This window comes from Centroberyx affinis, unplaced genomic scaffold (assembly GCF_046629955.1).
Source record: "Centroberyx affinis isolate AG114_WGS23_722 - 3 ecotype Tasmania unplaced genomic scaffold, CSIRO-AGI_Caff_v1 ptg006402l_1, whole genome shotgun sequence".
Taxonomy (NCBI): Eukaryota; Metazoa; Chordata; class Actinopteri; order Beryciformes; family Berycidae; genus Centroberyx; species Centroberyx affinis.
Window position 1 is genome coordinate 72,110 of NW_027283250.1, and position 18,935 is coordinate 91,044.

At 44.1% G+C, this 18,935-nt stretch overlaps 2 protein-coding genes across 2 annotated transcripts in view; one reads left to right on the top strand and one right to left on the bottom strand.

The window, feature by feature from the left end:
* Positions 1-14,094, bottom strand: part of itsn2b (intersectin 2b) — a 37,582-nt gene extending 23,488 nt beyond the window's left edge. The window contains exons 1-11 of the mRNA XM_071512626.1: positions 13,894-14,094; positions 6,323-6,395; positions 5,123-5,215; positions 4,367-4,430; positions 3,976-4,160; positions 3,527-3,787; positions 2,767-2,878; positions 2,113-2,249; positions 1,018-1,081; positions 341-478; positions 104-192 (exon numbers count right to left, since the gene is read on the bottom strand). Of these exons, the coding sequence (XP_071368727.1) occupies positions 104-192; positions 341-478; positions 1,018-1,081; positions 2,113-2,249; positions 2,767-2,878; positions 3,527-3,787; positions 3,976-4,160; positions 4,367-4,430; positions 5,123-5,215; positions 6,323-6,329 (1,150 nt within the window). The 5' untranslated portion in view covers positions 6,330-6,395; positions 13,894-14,094. The remainder of the gene's footprint in view (positions 1-103; positions 193-340; positions 479-1,017; positions 1,082-2,112; positions 2,250-2,766; positions 2,879-3,526; positions 3,788-3,975; positions 4,161-4,366; positions 4,431-5,122; positions 5,216-6,322; positions 6,396-13,893) is intronic.
* An 838-nt stretch (positions 14,095-14,932) lies between these two features.
* On the top strand, positions 14,933-18,913 carry LOC139638485 (intron Large complex component GCFC2-like; the record flags this gene model as incomplete). The annotated part of the gene is made up of 8 exons (XM_071512628.1): positions 14,933-15,273; positions 15,932-16,033; positions 16,366-16,572; positions 16,735-16,983; positions 17,151-17,251; positions 17,521-17,669; positions 18,010-18,193; positions 18,790-18,913. Coding segments are annotated over exons 1-8 (1,426 nt in total), but the record flags the coding sequence as incomplete, so codon positions are not given.
* Positions 18,914-18,935: the final 22 nt, after the last annotated feature.

Consider the following 18,935-nt stretch of genomic DNA (forward strand, 5'->3'; position numbering starts at 1 on the left):
GCAAGTTAATTTTTAGTTTTAGAAAAGGAGATTCGACATGGTGCCCACAGTAAAACCTGGCCAAACTCTCTCTATTAGTGTCTTTGATGGTATAAATACAGACTGTTGGTCTTGGCCTTCTGTGGAGGTTCTATGTCCAAGTCATCAGTCAGAGCGGCATAGACAGAAGAGCTGGATCCATTTACTGCACCCCTGGAATACACATTACATATAACACAATACACAAATACACAAGTTAAGTTTAGCCCATATTTAATGTGCTTAAATGTTTCCAACATTTGTATCAAAAGGGACATTTACCATGTTGTGGTCGCACATGTGCGTTTGTGTGTGCATGTACCTGTGTGAGGGCGGCACCAGTTCAGTTGGCAGTGTTAGCGGCAGCGGTTGTCCACTCTTGGCCATGTCCACCAGGTGCATGGCCAGGATGAACTCCTCAGCTTTCAGCTTGCCATCCTTATCCACATCAGCTAGAGTCCTGGAGAGGAGAGGAGAGGAGAGGAGAGGATAATGTAATTTGTCTCATCTTGCAAATTATCTTCCCAGTATGAAGCTGAGAAGAAAGACCAGTTACACTTCAATTATTTAAAATATTTTAAACCATACAAAAAAGTTTCATCACCCATCGCATGACATCATTAAAATGTATTTGCACATTAAGAAGATTACAGGATTTTAAAATCAAAGCCAAGATATGTAGATTTATACTTTAAGTAAAATTTCACAATAACATAACTTTTACTTACTTTTATTTATTAGATACTACTCAATAAAGAACAGACTTGATTTGTGCAGAATTCATTTTTACCACAATGATGACGTTTCATAACACTCAGGTACAGAGCAATGAAGAGTCTCACTGCTGGCTGCCTAACCTGACTTTGGTTCTTGAAAAACCACAACACTGTAGCAACCATGGTAAAAATACACTTGAGTCAAGTACACAAACACACACACACACACACACACACACAGACACACACAGACACACGCACACACACAGGAAATAAATCTCACCAGATGGAGGCCAGCTGTGTCTGAGTCAGCATCGTGGCTGCCATGGCACCTCTCACCTGCAGGCCTGGCAACAACATTGACAATTTGTCACAAACGTGAGAGTGAATGTGTAGCATAAGTGTGTGTGGGTGTGGTAGAGTGGAAAGGTAAGAGGTATGTGTGTGTGTGTGTGAGAGTGTGTGTGTGTGTATATGTGTGTGTGTGTGTGTGTGTGGGCTGCTATGTGCCAATTTACTTGCTCTTTTAAGCTTGATGTAAATGAGCCAGGTAAGTAAAGATGGCAGCCTCCTGGATCACTACAGCAGGTTTCCAATATGTCCAAGTTGCTACACGTCCTTGTGAGATCGTCCTTCCCAAAGTTTTCTCAGAGAGATCAAACTTCTCCAGTTTGAGAAGGGCTGTGTGTTTGAGGTTGCACCAGCAAGTTTATTTTCCCAGCTGTTTCAAGTGAATGGGAAATGTGACTGTAAGGGCAAAGCTGCACCTCAGGGTTATTTAAGAAGTAGCTCTTGTCCACCTTGTGTAAGGTGCAAGGTGACTGCTGTACACAGTCATCTACTCATGGCTCTACTACAGAGACTGGGCCAAAAAAGTAATGGGAAAATAAAGCAATTCATATAATTTATTTGACTCGCTGGGCATGCACCTTTGAAGGCTGAAGTGTGTTGTGTGTGTGTGTGTGTGTGTGTGTGTGTGTGTGTGTGTGTGTGTGTGTGTATTCTCGTGCATGTGTGCATAACTGCCGTTACTCTGAATCATGGCCATTTCAAGAGAGCAGGTCCAGTAAGAAGGCTTGCAGTAAAAGGGTGAAAAGGCAAATGCGTCAATGTCAGAGAAGAAGAGTAAGCGTGTGTGGCGTAAGTGCGTGTTGAGAAACTGTTGCTATATCTAAACACACCCACAGCTGGTAAAGTCACAGGCATCACTTCCTTAAAGTTAGCTGAGGCTCCACAGATATTGAAGAAAGAGGGAGGCAACCATCATGAAAGCATCAGCCCAACATCCACACCTGCATTCCGTACATTCCAGACACAGTTTGGCTTAGGTATGACCCCCCCCCCCCCCCCACACACACACACACACACAGCATCCTACCAGTGAGGTATCCAGTCATCTGCTTATCCAAGGTGTTGAACTGCTGTCTGTATTTGAGTCTGGAGGCGTGGGGCACGGCCCAGTCAGTGGGAACAGGAAGCCTTGGGGACACCAGGGAGGGGGACGATGAATTGGAGCTAAAAGAGAGACATAAACATTAGCAGATTAACAACAGAAAAATATACGCTCCGTGTCCCAGACTTGTGTGTGCACTGAAATAGACTGACGAGGTGAATCCAGGTGACACCTATGGTTCCTTATTGCTTTAACCTATTAAATCCAATGCAGTCATGAAGTAGATGAATGAGGAGACAAGTTAAGGAAGGATTTCTAACCCTTGAGACACATGAGACATGGATTGTGCAAAAAGGGAAATTGCTTTATGTTTGCTCAGAGAATGTGCGAGTGTGTGTCCATATCTGCATGTCTGTGTTTATTTTCCTTGCTGTGTATATGCATCTTTTTTATTTGTGTGTCTGCTTGTTCGCCTTTCTGAGTGAATATGCATGTGTGCTACTTTCATGGGGTTAAGGCTGAATAAAATGACTAATGAATGAATAAAATGTCCTCACTAGTAAAAAAAAATACAAACATGTGTAGCTGTGTGCATGTTCCTTTTTTGTTTGTGTGTGTGTGTGTGTGTGTGTGTGCTACCTGCTAGATCCCAGGTCAAGCAGTGAGGAGGCCTTGTTTATTCCACCAGAAGCAGCAGGAGAAGAGGAGAAGCCCATTGGAGAGGAGGAATAGGAGGCAGACAGAGGGAGGCCTGGAGACACACATGCACACAAAAAATGTTGGACACACATATTCATATCCATACATTTGTAATGCTATAAAGACATTTTATGCATTCTCTAACCCCTAACCACAACCATGAAAACACTTAACCTGGTCTTTGTCCTAGGACTGTATATCACACTGTTTTAGGAATGGGGGCCGAGCCCTGTAGTAATATACTGTAGAGTGTAATCCAGTCACTGCTGTCACCTTGTCAAGGAGAGAGAGGCTATTTGTATGGAGATGAGAAAGAAAGACCTGACTCTGCAGAAGTGGACCAGGCTGCACTGCTCCCTGTGTGTGGTTTCCAAAAGTGATACTCCACTGCAAAATATGGCTTTATATTATATTTATATTATAGAGTTTAGAGCATGGCTTCTCAGATGTCTTCATTCTAAATATAGAAGATACGCATTTGGCAACGACAACCAGATGAAAGTCATTACTCAACAGCCCACTGCATATATTCTTTCGTCGTTTATTGTAGAAACTGTAAGATAATAGCAAAATGTAACTTTTTTTAAGGACCCTCTTAACGACCCCAGAGTGTCCCTAGACTCTTACTGCTTAGGTCTCCTGTGAAGAAAAGAGGGAAGAAAAGAGAAAAAGAAAAGGACGAAACAAGAATCATCTTTACCAGTGGCTAGAGCTCCAGCAGAAATAGGCTGGAGAATTCCCATGGTGCCGTTTGGTAGTGTCTGATGTCCCATGGTGGACATCAGGGGCCTGGTGGGGGTGGAGCCCATCAGAGTGCTCAGGCCTGTTGCTGTGGGAACCAGAGGGGTCAGGGTTGTCATGGGGGTCAGAGGTGAGAGCCCAGGCGTTGTCATGGCGATAGGGTTCAACAAGGCCAAGTTTGTCCCTGCCATCATGGACAGGTTAGGCAGAGAACCCATACCTGGTGGAGACACACACACACACACACACACACAAGTTTAGCCAGTTACGTTACACAAAACAATGGTTTTCTTTTCTAACATTGCAACATCTATGCAGCCTGCTTACGAGTTAGCTTTCCAGAGCGGTACGCCTCATTTCTTTTAAGCCCTCCGTCTAGTTGCTACCATAAAAATAACACACACATACCGTAGTGCGAGTTGACCATAGAGGAGGTGGGATTGAGGCTGGGAACAGGGACCGGAGGCTGCTTCATGATGATTGGCAGCGCCATGGGAAGGGCTGTACCCTGGAGTTTCAGCTTTATGAGCTTCATGGCGATGGAAAACTCCAACCTGTCCATCTTCCCATCTTTATTCATATCAGCCAGAGCCCTGAGAGAGAGAGAGAGAGAGAGAAAGAGGGAGAGAGAGAGAGAGAGACAGATAGAGAGAGACAGAGAGAGAGAGAGCAAGAGAGAGAGAGAGAGAGTTAAACGTTAAAGTTTTGTGGGCCCAGTATGGATCATAGGGAACCCTTATAGGAACCCTCTAACACTATTCACAGCTCAATCACTCAAAAGTCTGTATGTGGTTCTCACCATATCTCAGCCAACACTGAGGCTGGCAGCCCTGATTGCAGGAAAAACTTCCTTGCCTGCTCCCCTACAGAGAGAGAGACAGAAAAGAAAAAGAAAATTGAAAGGGAAAAAGTTCACTGAACAAAACAATCTCATCTCTCTTACAGCTCTCCTAAACGCAAAACTAAAAGAAGTTTGTGTCTGCTGGTCAAGCTATACATTCACAACCCTGTGCATGCTTGTGCATGTAGGCGCGTGTATATTTGTCTATGCCTGTTCCTGTGAGTGCGTGAGAGTTTGCATGCGTTTCAAAGTTATGTGTGTGTATATCCATGCTTGTGTATGCATGTGGTATTGGGAAATCACTGTGGTCACACAGTCAACGGTTATCCTGCCTTATGATGAAACAGCATCATGCAATGTTTTGGCTATGCAGTTACTGTGAGAATGATGCACCACAGTTTAGGGTTCCATGGTTATGGCTAAAATGATCATCATGATGGTTTGGTTTGTGATTAGTCCTTGATGATTTCTGGAGTAAAATAATTTTGCTGCACTTTTTGCATCTCATATCAATGTCTTTTTATAACTGTAGCAACTTGTTTTCAACTGTAGGAGGCATTCTAAATAAAATGAAGTGTTTTAGTATTGCTGATGTCAGCAGTCTATGGTTATTAATTGTGGAAACTATAATTACTACAGTTCATGCATAAGTGATTGTGTGTGTGTGTGTGTGTGTGTGTGTGTGTGTGTGTGTGTGTGTGTGTGTGTGTGTACCTGAGACATAGCCCATTGAGGGGGTGAGGGTGTCAAACTTCTGGTCATGTTTGTCCCTCTCCTCTGGGGAGATAGCCCATACACTGAGCCCACCTAGAGACAGAGAGTGAGAGAGAGAAGGGGGGTATACACAGAAAGATGAGGGTTGGAGAAAGAGGATAGGGGGACGGGGGGGGGCATTGATAAACCACATAAGAAAAGGTTTAAGTTATACAGCTCAGATTTAAACCAAATCTGAGTAAAGCAAACAAGTATACTCTATGCATGTGTGCATATGTATGATTACATAAGAGAGAAAGGCCCTTAAGGCTTGCAAACACACACACACACACACACGCACACACACACACACACACATACTGTGATCATAGATTAGGTCAGAAAGTATCCCACAGCCAGCCTCCATAGCTGTCAGGTCTGCAGAATGGGCTGATAATGACAAAGTGATAATAGAGCTCAGTGTTCCAGTGATGCTGTGTCACTTTGTTTAGACAGGAGAGCAGAACGAGCTCACACTTTCACCTTTATTTACCCAGGCTAGGCTGACTACACGCCAGTGTTTCCTCTATGGCCAATCAGCAGTAGCAACTACCCCCCCCCCCCCCACACACACACACACACACACTGAACTGACACATCATAATAAAGCATCTATCTACAGCTTTAGTGCTGTAACCTGTGCTAGAACCAAATGTGGTGCCAAAACAGGGAAAGACATGGGACCGACCAAATTACCCCAAACAACAACAGCTGTATTAAGTCACACAGATACACAAAGATTAATTCTTGGGAGCCGTCCAGTACTACCACTGCTCTCTACTGCTGGACACCGTTCAACTCCACTGAAGAAGTTGCGGGTTTCATTTGCTAAACTTAAATGTAATAATGTAATAAATGTAATAGTGAGCAGAACGGCTAGGACAGAGAATACTTTCAGAGAAAATCACACACGCACACAAACAGCAAGAAACAAAACAGACTATCACAGAGTAAAGAGGAGCAGACGCGGACACATAGACACAGTCGCACACACACACACACAGACACACACACGGAACAGACTGCAAACTATCACTAGAACTAGCACTGTGTTGGCCAAAGCAGATCTACGGAGCCACAGTTCTGCTGCAAAACAGACAGCGCTGTATGCACACACACACACACACACACACACACACACACACACTGCAGTGGCCTTACCATTCATGTTTGCAGGTGGTAGAGACAGAGAGGGGAACTCCCGGCGGCGTCCTCAGCTACTGCTCGCAGCCATCTGCAAAACACACAGTCACAGCCTGTTCATCAATCAATACTGCAGCTAAGGCAGGACAGTGCTGTCACTGACTGGAGGGAGAAAAAGAGAGAGAGAGAGAGAGAGAGAGAGAGAGAGAGAGAGAGAGAGAGAGAGATTCTGGTCAGTCAGCAGAGTTGAACAGGGCTTCTCCTGTTCTCTTCAGTCAGGAGCCCTCTGGCCACGTCCCAAACCTTTTTTACACGCTACTCTGTCACTGGGATATGTTCCAATACTATCCCCGCTGACTCTCTAGCAGCTCGAGACCAGTGCAATACTAAGCACCCAAGCTGGACTGAAAAACACACTTAAGAAAATACATATAAAGGGATTTAGCCAAGTACATTGGAGAAGGAGGTGTCCATGCGTCTCCAATCCCTGATCAATTTGATCAGTTTACTACATTCTTGAACTTGACATTTCTCAGAAAGCCTGTATTATTGGTTAGACGCAAATAGTCACAAACCACCTGCCCTGAACAGGTAGAGGTGTATGACACTTTGTACAGACAGCAGAGCCAGCCAGGCAGACAAAGGCTTTGTTGACTTATTGCTATGCTTTTTACTATTTTCTGTTAGAATGACTAATGAAACTAATGAAACTACAGTTACCCTGTAACGGCGTTGTTTTTTAACTATTGCCTGGGATCTTAAATAGGTCGAGGGCTTGTTTCTGGTGGGTCCCAACATGACATGAGTACTGGACTAGTAAGTTTTAATGAGCCTGGTGAGTAAGAGACTAAATCTATTTATTTTGCGTCCATTGCTGACAAAAGACCACTGGCTTGTACCATGCTGGGTTTCCCAGCATATTGATACAGCACATCACAACACCACTGGCTTTGTTTGGATTCAAAACACTTTTTCACTGTGAAATGACTTGTCTGAATGTTTGATACAAGGGTTGACAGTATGTGACAGATAAACATGAGCTTACATGTACTGAGTGTTGAGGACTTCAAAATTTTGTTTAAATTTGTAATGTCTGTAAACTCTACCTGGGTTTTAAGTTACTATGGTTAAGAAATCTTCAAAAAGCTTATGTTCAATCTTAAAGTCAAATTTTGAAAACTGATTTATGCAAGGTCAAATAAATTGCTGATTTTATCTTCAACTCTCAGGTGACCAACTTAATTTATTTTTTGGAAACAAACAAATACACACCCACACTGGAGACAATGTGATGCATATTCATTGCATTACTGCCATGCTGAACACCTGCTTCCTCCCTGACTATCTCTCTGCCATCAGCCAGTCAGGATCACATGATGGAGCTGGAGGAGGAAAAGCAGGAGAGAAATTCCAATCTCTCTGCTCAACACTTCCTGCCCAGTAACCCACGGATACAAGCATTTCCTGGACCCAAGGTCAGGTGACAGGAAGTGAGAGTGGTTTTTGGCAGAGGGGTAAGCTTTGATGTTCAACAGAATATGACTCAGCGTCACAGATTGAGCTTAAACTAGGGCCTACTCTGTACTCTGAAACAAAATGACCTATTACCGACTTGTCTGCTGAGATAAACTTTGTGTAATAGCAGATGAATAGTTCGAGATTAAGAATCAGAGAGATAGAAGGAGACAAAGACACAGCGTGTAGTTTCAGTGAATGTGTTGTAACTACTGATCGATGCTCTCACAACAGTAGGAACAGGAAGGGAGGGCTAATCTACCGCCTGCCATCTGTCGCTCTCCCTCTCTCCTTCTACACTCCTGAGTCAATTCCTCCTCTCCTTCTGTCTCTTCCTTCATCCTCCCCCTCTCCTCTCCTCCGGCCCGCATCAGTTCCTGCATTGCTCTTTTCCATTCTGCCCATCAGTATCTACACTTTCATTACTGCTGATGGAGGTTCCGTACATATTAATTGTTTTTAATAAATATAATATGCACATTTCTGACATCAAAGATATTCTCACGTATGCACATAAAGCAAGATGCATTCATTTGCAGGGAGAAAACAATTAAGGAAGGAAGACTATTTGGTTAATTACATGGATTATGCAATTAGTTGATAAAATGTCAGACATGAAGACATTAATTTGGTCCAGGACAGTTCTCTGCTAACCTAGACCACTGAGTGGAATATGAGGCAGGACTACACAGAGCATCACTGCATGTCTAAAGCTGTTAAACAACAGTATGCAACCCTGGTCATTTAAAGCAGTGGGGACAATTAGAATGAATGAATTAATGAAGAACAGCTATATACAGACCACCAGACACAGTTTCTAGGCTTTAAGTGAATGTACTGCAATCTTAGCTCACAACTCACTTTGTCTCCAGGGTGAGAGAGGGGTCTGACTGATCCAGCCAAGCAACTGACTCGCCTACCTGACTGAGTGGATGACTCACCACCCACCAAGCTTTGCAAACCTCATGCAAATCCAGTCTGAAATCACCCCAACCTACACACAAATGTTGGTTCTCTCTCAGTGGAGGCCATCAACTGCTAAATTAATACAGCAGGACACGCTGACACGCACACACAGCCAGTATCTGCATGGTGATAACTGATGGATTCAGGGTGAGGGTTGGCTCATAGGGGACAATGGCAATGCAGATTACAATAAACCTCGCCATATGGAAGCCTAATAGAGTCATACTCATTAAACATACTTTTGTTTGGCAGTGTATCACCACTGCAGAGCCTTCCACTGTATCTGAAAATGCATCTTAAACTTCCCGAACACCCACACAAGCCACTGGGTTTTGTAATTCACCAGTGATGCAGGAGTCACATGTTAAAAACCATTGAAAAGGAGGTTGGGAGACAGATACTGCATACAGTCGTGACTCTGCATACAGTCGTGACATGCTGATGCCTTGTTTTGACAGCTGTATTGTTGTCATTCTTTTCACACTGTATGTGACATTGCTGAATCGTTACATGTAGGGCAGCTATTATTGAACCTGCTGAATACCAGAGAGGGAGGAGGCATGACACACACACACATACAGAGTTGTGTGAAAATCTCTTAACTGCACTTTTCATGTTTTTATTGGAAAGTAACACTGATTCCCTACCAGCTCCAAAGACACGGCGACACTGCAGTCTGACCTCCTCACAAACAACACATGGGCGTCAATGGCAGAATTGGCCAGTTTTTCCTCAGTTGCTGATTTTGTACAACTACTGCTACTCTAATTAAGTTAGCGTTGTGGAGGAATTGTTATCTGCTTTACATACTAAACTACACCGTCTTCACTGCACACACACCTAAACACACACGCTTACAAAACCACTGTCACCTGAGTCACTGAGTCAGTCCATCATCTCTGTGGAATGCAGTTCAACAGTTCTGTGTACAGAAAAGCACATGACATAGGATTGTTTCCCTAATTCTTGTCCTGTTTTAGGCTTGGACCAAAACTGAGGACATGTAGCCCCATCCTGGTACCCAGAATCACAGTACTTTTACTCTTGTCACGGGAGAGACCCTAGAGAGACAGAAATGTGGCTCATATTGGGTCGCAACCTGTAGTTTAAGAAACAGCTTTGGCATAATCTCCCACAGGTCATGGTGTAACCTGTAAGTACAAAAGGTATTTACTTATGAGCAGCTGTCAGCATTTCAACAGGACAGACAGTGACACGTGGTAATGATAATATTTCCCAAACAAAATCACCAGCAAGCACTGGGGCAATATCACAATTACAGTGATACCTTGACACTTTATTTCTCCTCACCAGTACTAATCACAGTGCGACAACAAAAACTTGTCCTTTTTTGCTAAAACGGCTTGTTAGCATTCTAACTGTCAAGGTGTACAGAAGAGAGTAGCAGTTACTGGAGTCACATACAGCTTGTCCAGCCTGCCATTCACCATTGGGAACGGAAATGCTACTGTATCCGGCAGCCTGTATGATTTAGTTCCCAGAATTAACAAGTGTCACCCCTGTTCACTAGTCATAAAGTTGCCAGGCAGACTGAGTCACTGCAGATCTTAGCAGAATAACCAAGACTCCAGGGACAAACCGGGTTTACTCATTAGCATGATTTCCAACGCAGTGCTAAACAGGGCCACTCTTTAACCTGTTTTCAGCTACAGGTTCTAACAAGACAAGACAAGCCCTACACATTTCAATTTATGGCCCAAACGGGGCTAGGCAGGCCCTACTCAGTAGCCTGGTTTCCACTAGAGGGCCTTCAGTTGAAACCAATTAACATGCTTGTAGTTCTTCAGCCTTGTCCCCCTTTCACCGTGAACATTTTTCATTTGGGTCTTGGGCTGAAAAAGTACTAAACAAACAGTGTTAAATCGTTCTTCCCTGTGAATGTGAACCACTGCTGTATATGATGCCTGGTTTTAGGCACCATAGTAGAGATTTAATCTTTAAAACTGAGTGAGTGCAGTTTCTTTTCTCCAATAACTGGCCTGACTTTGTCGGACCTCATCCACTTCAGTTCTGCTTCAGTCCATGTTACAGGTTGTGCAGCTTCTGTCTCTCAGTTAGTATATGCAACACTAAATTGTTGGATAAATAGCCTGCCTCCCACTGACCTTATTTGCTTCAGTAGCAGCTTTGAACTCTCCCTGTCTCTGTCTCTCTCTGAGTGCATATCTGTCTCTGTCTGTCTCTCTTAGACCCAATATTTAATACTTGTACAGCCCTGCCTGTCCTGATCTTCACTCTGTATTTAGAGACATGTAATCTCTCTCTTACACTGACCGAAGACATGGACATAAAGACAGACAAACAAAGAACAAGACAGAGAGAGAAAGAGATGGATGAGATTGAGGAAACACTGATGCCTGTTGAATGAACAGTTTCTCCTCACTTGATTCCTCCATTTCCTCATTCTGTGGCTGTCTTTTTTTCTCTCTCTCTCCCTGTGTCACTGTATCTCTATCTCTCTGTTTCTCTGCCCCAATACCTATACTCTACCAACTGTGTGACCCTGGTCTGTCCTCATCCCAGCTCTGATTAGAAACAAGTACTGCCTGCCTGTCTGGCTGGTTGGTGTTGTTCTAAGAAAAGAGTGATTTTCAGCCGCTTCACTCACTGACATCACACCAATGACATCAACTCCATCCATGTCTCTCTTTCTCTGTAAGTCTCTCTCTCTCTCTCTCTGTCTGCCTGTTTCTCTCGCCTACCCTCCTTTGACTGCCTCCATATGTATCGCTCACTCTCTTCTGTTTTGCATCATTTTTTCTCTCTGTCTTTCTGTCTGTATCTCCCTCTTAAGCTGGCCTTGTTTAAGTCATATTGCTGCACAGCACACCACATCCACCCACTCTGTCTTAAACAGCCCTGCCACCAAGTATGTGTGAATGTGGCATTCACACATACTGAGAGAGCTGCATGGGCCTTTCGGAGTGTGTCAGCCTGGGTTTGATAAATGCTGTTTGCTTTGCTTTGCTTTGTTTTCCTAAGAGGCAAGGCATGCCTCTCCCTCCTCTTCTCTGCTCTGTCCCACCCTGACTGTCTGTACAACAGGGGATGACAGGACCGGAGAAAGTACTCTGTTAAATTGGAATTTTATTGTATTATTAAATTATTTAGTTGAAGCGGGCTTACTCCAAATACAATTAACTAGTTAAGCAGGCAGTCTGCCTTCCTTCAGAGTGCACAGATGGCAGATAGCAAACACACTTCATCACACACACTTCAGATTCCTGCTGGTGTATTGTGTGTGTGTGTATCATCTTCAATAGTGCCATCACTTTAATAAAGGAGGTATTAAGGAAGCAGAGTAAAAAGGCTTGTTAAGCCCTTCATCTGCTGAACCAGTTCCCTGCCACAGCTCAGCCAGCCGGCCAGATACTGTAGCAGTGCCAGGACAGTCGAGAGGCGATCTCCCTTAAATCTAAGGTCACTAACTTTAATCCGAGGCATACGGAGGGCCTGTGTGGTGATGGGAGTGACAATGATGACTGCAAGGATCATGATGATAGTGATGATGAAGATGTAATAATGTGATACCCCCTCCCTCCTTGCAGGCGGTCAGGCTGCAGGTTCAGCTACAGAGCAGAAGCCTGGAGCTGGTATGCACTAAGTGTCTTGCCTAAGGACACTTCAGCAGAGCGGACGCTTACCAACACAGAGGTTAAAACCAGGCTGTCTGGTTGAAGGACAACCTTCCTATTCATTACTCCACCCTGCTCCCCAATAATCATGTAATTATTGTAAGGTGGAGGAAGATGGAGAATCTTCAAAGACGACAGACAGCAAAGGGTGAGGCGGTAAAAGGAAGCGGCTGGTGATGAAACCAGAGCAAATCCAAGCAAAACTGCAAAGAGACACTGCATGAATTGTCAGCCGTCCTATCCCTTTACTCATCCAAGTGTGTGTGTGTGGATCTATCCCTCTGTGTGTGTGTGTGTGTATGAAAGAGATAAGCAACACAAGCACACTTCTTCAACAGCCACACGTGCGTGCATCCATAAACACACTGACACATCGAGGCCATAAAAGCTACGGCGATATTTTGCCCGCCTGCCCAGTGGAATGACTTTCCCACTCCAATCACAACAGCACAGTGACTCCCCATCTTCTGTCGCAGGCTGAAAACTAATTTCAAGAAGTAGCCTACCTCACGTCACCCTGTTCCTACTGAGTGATTCCCCTCTCTGCTCTCTCACTTGACTTAAAAATCCCCTCTGTCTCTATCTTTAGCTCTTATTATATTTCTTTTCCTTGCACTCATTCTTATATGGTCGTTCTATGGTCACAGGAATATTGCAAGAGCACTAAGGCCCTGACCTTTGCGTTGGGTGGGTTGCGTTTGGGTTGCATGGAATTTTTGGCAATATAGGAATCGAAGGTTATGCTATGGTTGCACTGATTGTAAGTCACTCTGGATAAAAGTGTTAAATGCCTAAAATGTAAATGTTAAATGTACTTCATTTTTTTTCAGCCCAGGATCTCAACTCAGTCTCACCCACAGACCCAGTATGGGACACCCCAGTAGAAATAAAATGTTAAAAATATAGGCAATACCGGTCCGTACCAGATTCCCATCCTTGACCATCTGAGACTATATACCTCCCTCCCTCTCTCTTTCTCTCTCTCCCTCTCTCTCTCTCTCTGTCAGTAAGATAAACTGATAGAGTAACATTCCCTGATCACTTGTCACCAGCCAGTCTGAGACAAGACCTGCAACCTGCTCGACTAGTTTGGACCGATAAGAATTTAGGCGACTTCCCTGCAAAATCTGCCTTTAAAAATTAAAAACCTAACTTCACCTTAGTGAAACAGCACTAAATACCCCGCGATTTGGTATCGATAATCATCCCCAAATTTTGAAATCATAACTTCAATCCCATGCCAGGTTGTTCTGGAGAGAGATCAGAAGAGAAGCATCACCCCCGCCTATAAAGATAGATGTGTTTCACATTTCTGAGTTAAGAAAGATAAACTAAACAAACATTTACGTAGAACAATGTTGCGCATATGAACCCATAAGCCCTCTATCCTAACATTACCATAACAATATCAAACTTACACTCATGCTTAGATAAGCAGTTTCGGGTGCGTACCTCTCTCACCACGGGAAAAAAACATGAACTTCCAAGCTTTCTACGGGCCAGAAGTTAACATCCACCACTCCTGGACGTTTTCCTAGTTGCAGTGTGGATGTTTGGTGTCGGCAGAGAGCGATAATCCTTCCCGAAATGTGAAGTTTGGTACTCCTAAAGACCTGTTGCTGACAGCTCTGTGTCACACAAACAACATGGCTGACGAGTGTTCAGCTCTGGCTGGGCGCTGTTAACGTCTGACCGTTCACTGAGTGGGAGGAGAGAGAGGGAGAGAGACATAGAGGAAGACAAGGGGAGAGAGAGAGAGAGAGGGAGAGAGAGAGGGAGGAGAGAGAGAGAGAGAGAGAGAGAGAGAGAGAGAGAGTTGAAGTGACGGAGAAAGGAGGAGAATGGAATTTGATAGGAGAGCTAATGAGAGAGAGAGAGAGAGAGAGAGAGAGAGAGAGAGAGAGAGAACACCAGAAACTATAAATTAGCTGGCATATTTATTTGCAGTCCTATAATGAATGACTTGAACCTGTCCTAAATGTGCCAGAGTGTTGATAGGGGACAGGACAGGTGATCATATTCCTACTCATCTCATCTGAGCTTGCCTGACAGTTTACCAGAGTCTCCTTACATAGTTTATTTCTTCTGGTCCTTCTTTGTATATTCGTGTAATTTAGCCTATAGAATTCAAATTCCAATTTTCTTTATTGACATGACAAGCATTCTCATATATCTGATAGAACAAATGGACTTGACAAACTGTTAGATAGCCTAAATAATGACAGACCTATATTACAGTCCAGCATACTTTGTAACATTTGCGACATTGCTTTTTCTGATTTGTACAAATGTAGCGATTTCTTATGCCGGGAATTGTCAAAATACTGTAAAAATGTAAAACTTCAAATTTGGTCTCTGTGCAGTTTAGTGACCCCAACAGCATACTTACTACGTAGTCCATAGTGCTTTGCGGTTGCATTACGACAGATTTGACGACTGTTTCAACTACTTTCCGACGTACCGTATTACGGTTTGCTTGACCGGAGTAACTCACTGCTGCTGCTAATAGTGCCTGGATCGAAATGTTCAACAAAAAGCCGCGGAGAAACTTTCGGCAGAGGAAAGGAGACTCCAGCGACGAAGAGGACGAGCAGAAGAACAGAGACGGAGAGGAAAACAAGAAGGCTCCAGTTGTGATAAACAAGCCGTCCAAAGTGGCCCAGGGCCGCGGGATCTCCTGCAGCTCCAAGCGGGAAGCGACGCCCCCAAAGTCGGACAGCAGCGACGGAGAGGACGGGGTGGAGAGGACAGAAACATCAGAGAGGAGTAAAAACAAAGATGGGCAGAAAAAGAAAACGAACGCCGTTCTCAGTTTTTCTGGGGACAGAGAAGGTAGGTTTAAGTTTAAGTGTGTCTGGGTTTTGAAGCCAAACCTGTCAAAGATGGACCCCAGACAGACGTTTACTCAACGAAAGCTGGGCTGTTATGAGCAACGTTTGACCAAAATAAATGGGAAAGTATTGTTCAGCAATCAGCAGGGATGAGGATCTTTATCTGGGACGAAATCTATGTGAATAACTTAGAGAGCTGTAAAGGACAGAAGACCCAACTAATTCAATAGACTAATTTAAAATGTTTGTACATATGCCGTGAACTTGGTAGAGTAAGATAGTGTATGTCCCATGCTCTTGAGAGACTACTACTGTCAACTATATCAACAACAACAACAACATCCAGCAGCCAGTTTGTTGGGTTGCTGAAGTAACACTATGTACAGAATAGGTAAAGAAAAAACAAACAAAAAAACACCTGTACCATGCAAGTCACGCCACTAAAATCATGTTTGTGAACTGGCAGGGAGACCCTTTTAGGATCTAGTAGGACATCTCTTCTATTATGGGTGCCTTTCACTGCGCTAAGTAAAGAGGGTAAACAATGTTGATACAAAATTCAAGCACGTAGTGAATGAGTGGATCCTATCCATGCTGTGTAACACTAATGATATCGCATGATGCCTGTTGAAACTCTGGGTTTCTTGTTACTACTTCAGCTGAGGGACCAGAGTTTAAGCTGAAGAAGTCATCTGATAAAGCTGTGATGTTCCAAGTTAAAAGAAAGGAGGACTCGCCTGCCAAGACCACCCAGAGAACTGGTAGTTACCTGGATAACATCAGACACACACACACACACACACACACACACACACACACACACACACACACACACACACACACACACCTTGCACAGTAACAGGTAACTATGATATGTCACAGCATGCATACACGTAACTCTTGTAAAAGTCAGCTTTATCAACACACATTTATGCTCATACATACACACTGATCAGGTTATTTTGCTTATGTAGAGTGTAAATAATCCAAGGCTTACTGACCAGGCTGTTGTTTACACACAGTGTCTACATACACACACACACACACACACACACACACAAGTCCTCGCCTAATCCTGTGTCCTCTCCCCCAGCCCCAACAGGTGGAGGTGTCCCACCATCTGTTTCACCCAGGCAGGACTCTGGCAGCCAGGCTTCACCACATGCTCTCCACCACGATGAAGATGATGATGATGATGATGATGATGATGATGATGATGATGATGATGATGATGGTGCCAGGTCTCCTGCATCTAACTCAGCCTCCTCCCCAGCCTCCAATTGCTCTGCTGCAAAACCAGGTGTGTGTGTTGTGAGTGTGTGTACCACAGAGATGCTTATTTTCCATATAGCTCTGGTGTGTTTGGTGTGTGTGTGTGTTAACCTGCTATGCATGCTCCTTGTGTGTGTCTATGTTTTGTTTGTGTGTATTTATGTGTCTGTACATTTGTCTGTGCATACAGCAGTTATCCCCAACGCCAAAGAGATCCAGGCAGCCAGGAGGCGGCGGCGTGATGCTCGAGCCCAGAAAGAGTTCATTCCCCTGGGTAGAAATGGCCAGAGCTCCCCTGGCAGCACCCCAGACCACTGCAGCAGGGACGACGAAGAGGATAGATATGATGATGATGATGATGAGCTGGATGATTACGAGCAAAGGATTGAGTTTGCCCCACGGTCCAAAAGCATCAGGGAAAGGATTGCAGAGAAACTCGGTATGAGAGAAAATGTGTGTGTGCATCACTGTGCATGCATGCTTGTGTATGTCTAGCGCATGTATGTTTTTGTGTCTTATTTACGTGTGTGTGTGTGTGTGTGTGTGTGTGTGTGCGCGTGTGTGTGCGTGTGTGTGCGTGTGTGTGTGTGTGTGTGTGTATTTCAGGAAGCAGTGATGGCAGTGAGTCTGACTCTGAGAGGGAGGAGCAGGAGCTATGGGAGGAGACACAAATCGAGAAGGGGGTGAAGAGACGGCCAGGAGAACAGGTGGGAAAGTCCATTAATTTTCCTTTTTTCTTGTTTTTGTCTTTTCTCCATTTCTTTCTTGCTATTTCTCTCATTTACCTGCAGTTCTTTCTGCTATATGTTTTCTTAAATTCTCTCTTTTTCAGTCTCTTAAACTCTTCCTCTGTCTCCCTTTTTTCTGTAGTGATGCCAGTCATTTACATCAAAACACCTCCTCTCCTCTGTTGCAGCACTGTCTTTCTTTCTTTCATTTTCTTTTTCTTCAACATTCCATCTCTTTTTTTCCCCAGAGTCCATCTGGCAGTGAATTCAGCAGCTGCAGCAGTAGCAGCAGTAGGAGAGACCGACAGAGACAGAAGAAGAGGTCAGCGGGGGTCAAAATCCCAGAGACTCTGCCTCAAGTCACTGTCTCAATGGTCAAGAGGAGGATCACTGGAAAGTCAGTTTGTGCTACCTCAACTTGCTTTAATATAACACCATGTGACATATGACTGTGTTGACAACACAGTGTTGGGTGATTTGACATAAAAGGGATATTACAGTATTTATGGATCAAACATTTATATCCGATATTGTCACATTTTCTCTAAACTTCCTTAATTATGCCTTAATTCCTTCATTAACCCTAACCCTAACCCATATTTTTGATATCTCAGTTGTAAAATCATTTTGAATAATATCATATCAGAGAACTCAATATATCGCCCAGCAGTACTTGTATAGCAATCAAACTTACACAACCCTTTCGTCTCACCCCTCTTTTGTCTTTTCTTCCCCAGACTGGACTCTCTGAAGGAGGTGCACAGAGCGCGGCAGGCAGAGCTGAGGAGGATGGAGGGGGACGTGGAGAGTGCTAGAACCTCCTTAGAGAACCTGGAGGGAAGTTCCTCAGAGAACCAGCTGAAGTTTTACAGGGCCATGGCCCTTTACATGCACAACCTGGTGGAGTGTCTACGAGAGAAGGTCAGAAATTAATACAATCTCTGCTGCCTAATAGAATAATCCTTACCAAATTGTAGAGTGCCTGTGAGGGAAAGTCAGAAGCCTAGAAAGAAAACACTGGATTAGACTAACACCAGCCATCAGCCCAGTATGGCAGTGGTTCTCATCCTGAGGGTCAGGACCCTCCAGGGGGCCACAAGATAATTTTGGGGGGGTCACAAGATGATTTATGGGATAGGAAAAAAAACATATTTCTAGTATACAGACTTATTGTCATGTCTGTTTATTCAGATTTTTCTCTTTTCTCTTGTCATGTTCTTGTGAAATACCGAATAGTTTCTGGGCCTCCACTGATAATCCATTGGATGAAACAACCTGAAAAGGGAAAATCCTTCTTTGGTTGAACTGTTCACCAGTCTGCATATAGAGCCTGTGACAGGGGGTTGTGAGTAGGCGTCACTTCGTATTACGGGGTCACAAGCCAAAAAGGTTTAGAACCTTTGACCGGTTTTGGCTTAATCCCTGGGGAAAAACACATAAACAACTGGTAACTGTACAAACGCTCCCTCTTTGGGAGATAGTATTACAGATGATAACTTGTTGATTGTGTTGTTTAGGTTGTGGAGATCAACTCATTGGAACTGGAGTTGCACACTCTCCTGTCTGACCAGATGGAGGCGCTGTGTGCACACAGACGGCAGACTGTCAAGGAGGAGGCTGCCCGCCTACAGCAGCTCAGCTGTGAGTGATATGTGTGTGTGTG